At 33.8% G+C, this 10,217-nt stretch overlaps 1 protein-coding gene and 1 long non-coding RNA gene across 6 annotated transcripts; both read right to left on the reverse strand.

Annotated features, from left to right (window-relative positions):
* Window positions 1–2,379: 2,379 nt before the first annotated feature.
* Window positions 2,380–9,311, reverse strand: LOC140178293 (uncharacterized). 5 transcript variants are annotated; one of them, XR_011870905.1, is made up of 6 exons: window positions 9,044–9,311; window positions 8,237–8,281; window positions 7,793–7,840; window positions 6,995–7,145; window positions 2,789–3,226; window positions 2,380–2,615 (listed from the first exon to the last, which is right to left on the reverse strand). It is a non-coding gene; the product is annotated as an uncharacterized lncRNA (long non-coding RNA). The 5 variants fall into 5 exon arrangements; XR_011870902.1 differs by lacking the exon at window positions 9,044–9,311 and having other exon boundaries at window positions 8,237–8,720; XR_011870903.1 differs by lacking the exons at window positions 7,793–7,840; window positions 9,044–9,311 and having other exon boundaries at window positions 2,789–3,007; window positions 3,141–3,226; window positions 8,237–8,715.
* On the reverse strand, window positions 3,325–6,966 carry LOC114925197 (uncharacterized). Its single transcript, XM_072214104.1, has 2 exons — window positions 4,610–6,966; window positions 3,325–4,532 (listed from the first exon to the last, which is right to left on the reverse strand). The coding sequence occupies exons 1-2, from the start codon at window positions 6,844–6,846 to the stop codon at window positions 4,061–4,063; spliced, it is 2,709 nt and encodes a 902-aa protein (XP_072070205.1). The 5' UTR covers window positions 6,847–6,966; the 3' UTR covers window positions 3,325–4,060.
* Window positions 9,312–10,217: the final 906 nt, after the last annotated feature.

Consider the following 10,217-nt stretch of genomic DNA (forward strand, 5'->3'; position numbering starts at 1 on the left):
CTTCATGAAATAAGAGATGATCAAAAAGCAATAAGGGAGGAGCAACAAAGACAAGGAAGAGACATAGAAGAGCTCAAGGACATCATTGGTTCCTCAAGAAGGAAACGCCACCATCACTAAGGTGGATTCATTCCTTGTTCTTATTTCTTCTATTTTTCGTTTTCTATGTTATGTGCTTATCTATGTTTGTGTCTTCATTAAATGATCATTAGTAGTTAGTAATTTTGTCTTAAAGTTATGAATGTCCTATGAATCCATCACCTCTCTTAAATGAAAAATGTTTTAATTCAAAAGAACAAGAAGTACATGAGTTTCGAATTTATCCTTGAACTTAGCTTAATTATATTGATGTGGTGACAATGCTTCTTGTTTTCTGAATGAATGCTTGAACAGTGCATATGTCTTTTGAAGTTGTTGTTTAAGAATGTTAAATATGTTGGCTCTTGAAAGAATGATGACTAGGAGACATGTTATTTGATAATCTGAAAAATCATAAAAATGATTCTTAAAGTAAGAAAAAGCAGCAAAGAACAAAGCTTACAGAAAAAAAAAAAATAATAGGCGAAAAAAATAGAAAAAAAAAAAGAAAAAGCAAGCAGAAAAAGCCAAAAGCTCTTAAAACCAAGAGGCAAAAGCAAAAAGCCAATAACCCTTAAAACCAAAAGGCAAGGGCAAATAAAAAGGATCCCAAGGCTTTGAGTATCAGTGGATAAGAGGGCCTAAAGGAATAAAATCCTGGTCTAAGCGGCTAAACCAAGCTGTCCCTAACCATGTGCTTGTGGCGTGTAGGTGTCAAGTGAAAACTTGAGACTGAGCGGTTAAAGTCAAGGTCCAAAGCAAAAAAAGAGTGTGCTTAAGAACCCTGGACACCTCTAATTGGGGACTTTAGCAAAGCTGAGTCACAATCTGAAAAGGTTCACCCAATTATGTGTCTGTGGCATTTATGTATCCGGTGGTAATACTGGAAAACTAAGTGCTTAGGGCCACGGCCAAGACTCATAAAGAAGCTGTGTTCAAGAATCATCATACTGAACTAGGAGAATCAATAACACTATCTGAACTCTGAGTTCCTATAGATGCCAATCATTCTGAACCTCAATGGATAAAGTGAGATGCCAAAACTATTCAAGAGGCAAAAAGCTATAAGTCCCGCTCATTTGATTGGAGCTATGTTTCATTGGTAGTTTGGAATTTATAGTATATTCTCTTCTTTTTATCCTATTTGATTTTCAGTTGCTTGGGGACAAGCAACAATTTAAGTTTGGTGTTGTGATGAGCGGATAATTTATACGCTTTTTGGCATTGTTTTTAGTATGTTTTTAGTAGGATCTAGTTACTTTTAGGGATGTTTTCATTAGTTTTTATGTTAAATTCACATTTCTGGACTTTACTATGAGTTTGTGTGTTTTTCTGTGATTTTAGGGATTTTCTGGCTGAAATTGAGGGACTTGAGCAGAAATCAGATTCAGAGGTTGAAGAAGGACTGCTCACTACAAGATTTTTGTTTATTTGTGGAGGTTTTTTTTCTTATTTGTGGAGGTTTATAACCCCCACTAAATAGTTTGTGGGGGTTTCCAAAACCCCCAAAATTTGAGGTGCCATGAGGTCTTTTGTGGGGGTTTTGTGTGTGTTTAGTGGAGGTTTTATATTGAACTTTTGTGGCAGTTTTAAATTATTTTTGTGGCAGTTTAAAACCCCCACAAATTGACTTTTCAATTTGACACAAATTAACCATTTTGTGAGGTTTTCAAACCTCCACAAACCTTGTTGTTATTTATTTTTAATTTCAAATCATTCATTAATCTCAATTTAAAATCCTAAACATTCATTAATCTCATCTCATTTACATATTCTCAAATTAAAAATTTATTTTTTAATATTAAAATTTAAAAACTAAATCTTTTATAACACAATTCCTCAATATAAGACATAATTCTAAATATCGATAACCTTCATTAGCTTCTCCGCCACAACCTTCATTAGCTACTCTTCATATTCAGTAGAGATGCAAATATCCATAACGCAAAAATAACTGAGCTTTATATGTGTGTATAGGGTATAAATAAAGAAACGCCATATCATTTTTTATAAGTGCAACACAGCATGCTGTAGACAAACATTCTATAAAAGTAATAAAATAAAAGATATACAAAGGAAATGTCTTCTTTCATGAATCAATTTGTATCTTTTATAAGATGCAACATCAAATTATCCATTCGAGATGCACAAAATTCAAGAAGAAATAAAAGTCTGAAAGGGAACAAATGAAATGATACAAACATGCAAGCATATAGTTTTAATTCACCAGAATAAGTAAACATATAAACTCTGAATGAAAGTAAACAGTAAAGCTAATTTTAGAAAAAACAAAAGATGCTATACTTTACAAAGAGCTCTGTATTCCTTCTCAAGGTACTTGATACATGACTTCAAGCAGTATAAATAGCAAGCCCTTACACAGTTCTTTGTCTCTTTATTATAGTGTCCTCTGACAAGTTCATCTCCTCCAATACGGACATTACTACCTCTAAAATTGGCCACAATATTCCATCCATAATCTTGTAAGGGCCAACCTCGGAAAGAAAGTCCAAGCAGGGTTTGAGCCTCACAATACCCTGAAAGAAATAGTTCAGTGACATCAAAAGGACCAGTTTGAACATAGATGAGGTCCACCTATGCCTAAATAATTTAACAAAGATTTATTAATAAGAAAGCAATTCTATATACAAATCATTGAACCTATTATTGTTCAAACACTAGTCTTTCTAACAGCAACAAAAGCACTAACCTTGTAACACCTCTATATTGAGATGTTCTCTAGCCAAAGGTATCAATGGATTTTCTGAGTAATTTGCTTCTGGTTCTGCTCCACCATTTCGTCATGCACCCTCTTCTTTGTAGTGCTCATGACAGCATGTGATGCTTGTTGTGAGGATGTGACACAACTTGATTGGGAGCTTGGACTCATGGACAACCTCAGTGATCGTAAAGGGTGTTAAAGCAAAAGCTGGACATTATGCCCAAACTAACTTGAGAATTGAAAAAGAGAGATTATCTTTACAAGAGAAAAGATTAAAATGAAACTAAGATAAGAAAGAGATCGATCAAGTAACTGAATAGGAGAAGAGAGATAGTGTTACCTCATATATCTATGTACAGACATAGTTCTGATGGTCTGTAGTGGTACTATTTCCTTTCTATACACACAGAAAACTACACAGAAAACCTACCAAAACCACACAGAAAAAAATCACCAATCAAACACTATTTTCTTTCTATACATACAAATGCATGCATAATAAATAAAAAGTTTAAAATGTTACCTTTGGTAAAATTTTATACAAATTTTCATTCAAACATATCTCTTGCCAAGTTAGTAGCTACATTATCTTCAATAGCATCGCTATCTAATAAATTGGTAGCTAATTGGATGTACTCATTATTGGGGTCAAATAATTGTTCAAGTTCTTGCTCTTGATATGGCTCATTTTCGTACACTACATCTTCATTTCCTTGACCCATGTCATATATATCCCTTGGCTTGACATGCACAGCAATACTCCACCCTTTATTTACCATATCATCAACATAATACACCATTTGTGCTTGAGATGCTTCAATATAAGGTTCATGTTCTTCACGCTCACCCGTGTGAATTAATCTATCGAAATTGACGCAATTGAAATTCCAATGGTCTTTTTTATAACCTCTGTCCCTAGTAGTGTCAGCCCATTTGCATTTAAAAAGAACAACAGCAAATTGTCCATGGTAGTTAAGTTCAATTATATCTTCTAACTTGCCATAATATGGCAAATTTGCTTGTTTCATATTTCTATCAGCAATACTTGCAATGCAGGGTGTGTTAGAGACTAAGAATACTCCACTATTTTGTGTCTTAAGGCCAAATTCTCTAGTCAAAGTTCGAAATCTATACCCATTGATGTCATAAACAGAAAATCTCCTTGCATTTATCATTGGGCCTCGTGCAAGAAACTTTATATCAGTTGACATTTCTTATGGATTATCTGGATTCACACTCTACGAAGTAAAACAAAAAGTATCATTCAAGATTATTTAGTTGACTAATATACAATGTATACTTTATAAAGTATGAATTTTCACTTACCAATGCTTGAAACCAATCAACAAAGTCTTTATTAACTTTCTTTTCTATCTCTGCAGGTGAGAGTCTTCTTCCTTTTGAAGTTCTCCTAATGTGGTCTCTAAAGGCGTTGATATATGGTTTCACACCTTCGCGATTGAAAACCACATAACGATGAGCTTGCAACTTCTCTATTTTAGTTAAATTGAAGTTTGAATGACCTCCATGTGGAGTACCTAACTTGGGCAAGACTGAAGACATTTCATAAGGGGGATCATAACAAAGACGACTAGGCCTATTAAATCTAGTTTCCATGTCATCAATATACCGAGAACAAAAAGTAAGAGACTCTTCAGCTAAATAACCCTCAGCAATAGAACCTTCTGGATATGCTTTATTTCGTACAAAGGACTTCAAGTGTCCCAATTCCCTACATAGATGAATTGTCAGTGTACTACAATTTCATCAAATGATTTTTATTTTAAAAAAGGGAAAGCATTATTGTACCTTTCGATGGGATACATGTATCGATAATGGACTGGCCCCCCAAGTTTTGCTTCCTCAACAAGATGGACTGTTAGATGCACCATAACGGTGAAAAATGATAGAGGAAATAACATTTCCAAATGGCAAAGAGTAATCACAATGCGATCTTGGAGCTTATCAAGTTCTGTACGACTTAGACTCTTACCACAAAGAATTCTAAAAAATGAGCAGAACTCAATCAAAACTGAGGTAACTTGGTTTGGTAGCACATTACGGATTGCTAGTGGAAGCAACTGCTCAATCAAAATATGACAGTCATGACTTTTAAGTCCAATGATTTTTTGTTGTGCCTCATCAATACATCGAGATATATTACTTGAGTAACCATCGGGCACCCTAACATTCTTCAAAGTTGCAAGAAAGACCTTTTTAGCATCTCGTGTTAGTGAATACAAAGCAAGGTGATATTTTCCATTATCATCTGGCCAAAGATCACGCCTTATCCCCATGTCTTGTAGATCTTTTCGGGCATTGAGATTATCTTTTGCTTTAGATTTCTCATTGAGTAAAGTATACAAAATATTATCGCATACATTTTTCTCAATGTGCATAAAGTCAAGGTTATGACGCAACAAGTTGGTTTTCCAATATGGAAGTTCAAAAAAGATGCTTCTCTTTCTCCACTGCATAGTTGCTTGCCTACCTCTTTTTCCTTTCTTGTTCAACTTTTCTTTCTTCCAAAATGTAACATCAAGATTTTCTACTTGTGCCAGAATTTCAGATCCTGATAATTTAGCTGGGGGATCACGTTCTTCTATGTGTCCATCAAAACGAACTCTACTTAACCTGAATCGATGTTGTCTACCAAGAAAACGTCGATGACCTATATAACACCATTTTTTGCTATGATTAAGATAACAAGGTTTTGCATCAAAATTACAAGTTGGGCAAGCCAAACCAGTATATGTGTTCCATCCAGAGAGCATGCTTAGGCCAGGAAAATCACTAACTGTCCATATAAGAGCTGCATGAATCTTAAACATTTTATGTTCTGATGCATCATAAATTTCCATACCCTCATCCCATAATTCTTTCAACTCTCTGACAAGTGGTTTAAGATATATGTCTATATTATTTCCGGGACTATGCTTGCCAGGTATAACCATTGACAGGATAAAGGAAGTATGTTTCATACACATCCAAGGAGGAAGATTATATGGAATCAGAAATACAGGCCAAATGCTATGAGTAGAACTCATTGATCTATAAGGATTGAAACCATCACTAGCATGTCCTAAGCGAACATTTCTAGGTTGCAATCCAAACTCTCTGTGTGTCAAATCAAAAGTCTTCCACGCCTCACCATCCCTTGGATGCACCATTTTGTCATTTTCTCCCTTCGCTGTTGCATGCCATAACATATGCTCTGCAGTTTTACGACACATGAACAATCTTTGCAACCTTGGTTTCAACGGAAAGTATCTCAAAACCTTGGCAGCTTGCTTTTTCTTCTTCTTTTTCTTAGAATTCCACCTAGAAGCACCACAATGACTGCATGTTTGTTGGATGTTGTTTGGGTCTTCATCCTCGAACAACATACAATCATTGGGGCAAGCATCTATCTTAACATAGTCAAGACTTAGTTTTCGAATTAGTTTCTTTGCCTGATCAAAAGTCGTAGGCAAATTCACACAACTAAAAGCATCCTTCACCAACTCAAGTATCATGGTAATGGCCTTGTCACTTAGTCCACACAAGACTTTAATATGATACAATTTGACTATGAATTCTAGCTTTGTGAAGTCGCTTCCTTCCTGTAGCTTTTGATTGCCTTCCTTGAGAAACTCATCAAAGTCTCTACGATTTTCTCTTGGCTCATCGTTTACAAAATCTTCCGTGCCTGAATCCTCACCGCTCTCCTGATCCATATGTATCCCGAAAGCATCATTTACCATGTTATCTAGGAGATGTTTAGTTGTCAATGTCTCGCGCATGACATGTGCACTTGTTGAGAATTCGGTTACTTCTTTCTCGCCATGAAAGTTCCATACAAGATAATTCTTAGGGAATGGTTTGTAAAGTAAATGATCTCTAACATCTTTTCGAGCATGCCATTTGTGAAACCCACAACTTGGACACGGACATATTATCTTACTATTCTCAATTGCTCCATGTTGAAATGCAAAATCCAAGAAGTTTTCTAGACCGACTATGTATTCATTTGAGTTTTGTGGCTTAGCAATCCAAGATTTATCCATTGTTTCTAGTTAAACTTCAAGTAGAAAAAAATAATTACTAGACGTGTACTAATAAAAAATATATATGGACTTCTAACATAATAAACTACAAAGCTATAATAGACTTCTAACATATTTAAAACAAAATAGGATATAATTATTATCTTACCTCAACAAGCGCTTGTTGAAAAACAATAGAAAAAACTGGTAAGAGATGAAGCTTTTTCTGAGCTGTTTCTGAGATGAATTGCTTCTAATTTTGAGCTGTTTCTTCTGCCAATGGATTACAAAATGCCCTGTGAGTTATGAAGCTATCCCTCCTACAAATAATAACCAGTAAATTAAAATTAAAAGTTTATGGTTAATTAATGAATTAATATATATATAAAATAGTTTTATTTAAGAGTTTATGGTTAATTAATGAATTAATATATATATAAAATAAAATTTAAATTCTTTTAATATTTATTTAACTGAACCAGTAAATTAAAATTATTTAACTAGCCTAAATTGATTACAATCAAATAAGACTAATTGATATATTTAACTAAAACGATGCAATTAAAATATGATTAGATAAAGGTTTCAAAATGCATGAAACATAATAGTAATTATATCTTGTTTTTATTTTATCAATTTCCTTATTTTATCAATTTTCTTATTATGACACTAGCTAGGAATGCAAATAAGTAGTTTATTAGTCTTATCCCAACAAGAATGTAAAGCACAGACCATAATGGTTCTAAAATAACCTTATGGAAAATATTGGAATGTATGATCGGAGAGAGAGTTTTATGTTAGTACTTATTGGCACTTATTATGGATAAGTAAGAGCAGGGAATTATTTGATTCAAGCTACACTAGACCTCCTTATCAGCAATCACTAATTCTCAATCACGTCCACAACATTAGAGACACTTCATAAACGGAACATGAGCATAGTTTCTAAGGGCAAGACAGAGTAAACCTCCTCTTATTGGCAGAGTTATCAGGAACTGGAATGAAAACTGGATCACTGGATTCAAACAAGAAAAAAAAAGGTTGAGATATGTGACGCTACGCTAACCATAGCCACCAATCAGCAGAACAAAATTTCAATCCAATCATTACCAGGATAATACAAAATTTGCAAGCTAAAATGAAGACATACCTTGCAATGTTCAACGCAAGTTGATGCAAGTAAAAAAGGAAGAAAAAAAAGGAAAACACATATTCATTTACACTTGTTAAGGCTCAAAGACTTTATTTAAAAATTATTGCTTATTAGCGATCCAACAAATATCATATGTACATTAGAATCTTCAGTACTTTCAAGACAAGTTTTATGTGTCAATCAAAGAAGTACTCATGTTAATACTAGTAATCAAGAAGCAAAATGAATGTGAATTAATGAATGAGACAAGATAAGTACCTTCTAGAGTAGAAGACTTGTTTATTTTTTGTGATGCTATGCTAACTGTGATCATCAATGATACAAGGTGCAAAAGAAGGCAACAAATAGAAAATGACGGATTAATAACTGTAATGACAATATTAAATATGAAGGGATTTCTTCTATATATAATATGCAATGCATTGCAAGCAACATACAAAAACAAAATAAATTAAAAGAAAAGAATGAAGATGAGGAAATTTCGAAGAGGACAAAATGGTCAAAGAGCGTGCCCTTTCCTGGAAGCCTCTACAGTCCACACCCACCAACTGTACAAAAACCAAAGCCACTTTCCTGGAAGTACCCTTAGTCGCTTTTTCCCCTTCTTCCAAGTCACACACACATTTCTTAATTACTATTATAATATTATTCCAACCTGCATGCACTTTCAAATCACACATACACACACCAATCTCTATCTCTCTTTCCGTATATAAACCTCCTAATAAACACTATCTTTGCCCATTGCACTTCCTAATCCCAAAACCACTCTCGCTCTACACAATCACTAATAACTGAATAGTAGTTTCAGTGGAGTCGATATAATGGAAGCATTGAATAATAGAAGATTATTGAAGTCACATTTAGTCAATATTATAATAGAGATTACTGCTGTTATAGTATTTGAAATATAAATTTAATTTTTTTTCTTTTCTTATAATGCTCAAAATCCTGCCCTGCATCTAATTTCTTCCACAATTACCAACTAATTTAAATAATAAAAGATTCTCATTGCAATCTTTGTTACTCACAAAACTATATACTATATCATATGATTTTTCTGACCTCTATACACTGTGGTCCATGTTCCAAGTTTCCTCCGCTAGCCTCAAGCTCAGGGCTCAGAGCAACACTTGTCACTTAATTATAACAAATAAAAAATATTGAAAGATAGGCAGTTAAAGGCAGTTAAAGAGAGATAGATCTAAGTTTAAGGTAAGACGAAAGGCAGTTAAAGAAAAATACTATATAAATAAACAGATAAGGACTTAATTACTCATGCATTCTAAGACCAACAAAACCCTCATAAGAAAATCTCATATATAAATTCCTGGATGAAAGAATAAAATTAAACCTACAATATAATTGAAAATAAACTGATAGTTTCAACTTTCAATACCTGTTTCAGGTTAATCAAGAAGTTCCTGGTTAGATAAGCTTGGACAATTGCACGAGCACTCAGAAATAGTAGCTGATAACCATTTTCCTAACATAAATTCAGTATTCAGCATTAGATTTGAGATTCAATTCAATGAAACAATAGGTAGATAATAACGTCAACCATGCTGGGGTGCATTTACATTTGATAGAAGAAAAAGTTAACTTGACAACCATTACTATGTAACAAGCTTACTGAAGAATGCAAGGTGAAACATGGAAACAAAAGAAATAAAAAAACGTAGAGCATGCAATTGGACTATGGACCATGAACAATTGGTATCAGTTTTGTTAGACACAAAAAAAGCCACCATCTCAAGATGTAAATTAAATGTAGATATTATTATCATGTCAAATTTGGTAATTTACCTCCAATTGAGATTTTCGAAAAATAATGATAACATGGAAGAAAATATAGCTGGAGAGTGAGAGTGAGATGAGATGCAGAATAAACTGATAAACCCTATCAACTCAAACCTGCAAAAGCATCAAACAAAGGGAAAAAATATTCATATAATAATCTTTTTTTCCTCATTCATTTTCACCTTTTCGGCTGCACACTCTGAGTCACGTTCAATCCGAAAACAAAATTTCACAGAAAAATAAAAACAAAATAATCGAAACTTGAAACCCCCCAAAACAATGCTCTGCTCGTTCTTCTTCTCTGAAATTAGAACACAAGTTTGACACACACACACACATATTTGCCCTACTATGGCCGTAGTCTATTTAGCCAATAAATAATTACAGTAGAAGCAGATAAAGACCGCTTCGGATCTCACCATATACATATATTCAATCC

The sequence above is a fragment of the Arachis hypogaea genome, chromosome 14 (assembly GCF_003086295.3).
Source record: "Arachis hypogaea cultivar Tifrunner chromosome 14, arahy.Tifrunner.gnm2.J5K5, whole genome shotgun sequence".
Lineage (NCBI taxonomy): Eukaryota > Viridiplantae > Streptophyta > Magnoliopsida > Fabales > Fabaceae > Arachis > Arachis hypogaea.

What these genes read in the sequence shown, in the direction of transcription:
- LOC114925197 (XM_072214104.1), bottom strand. Translation starts at nt 6,846, where the DNA reads ATGGATAAATCTTGGATTGCTAAGCCACAAAACTCAAATGAATACATA. An exon ending in TACATGTATCCCATCGAAAG is followed by an intron (nt 4,533 to 4,609) that starts GTACAATAATGC and finishes TCATCTATGTAG; the next exon opens with GGAATTGGGACACTTGAAGT.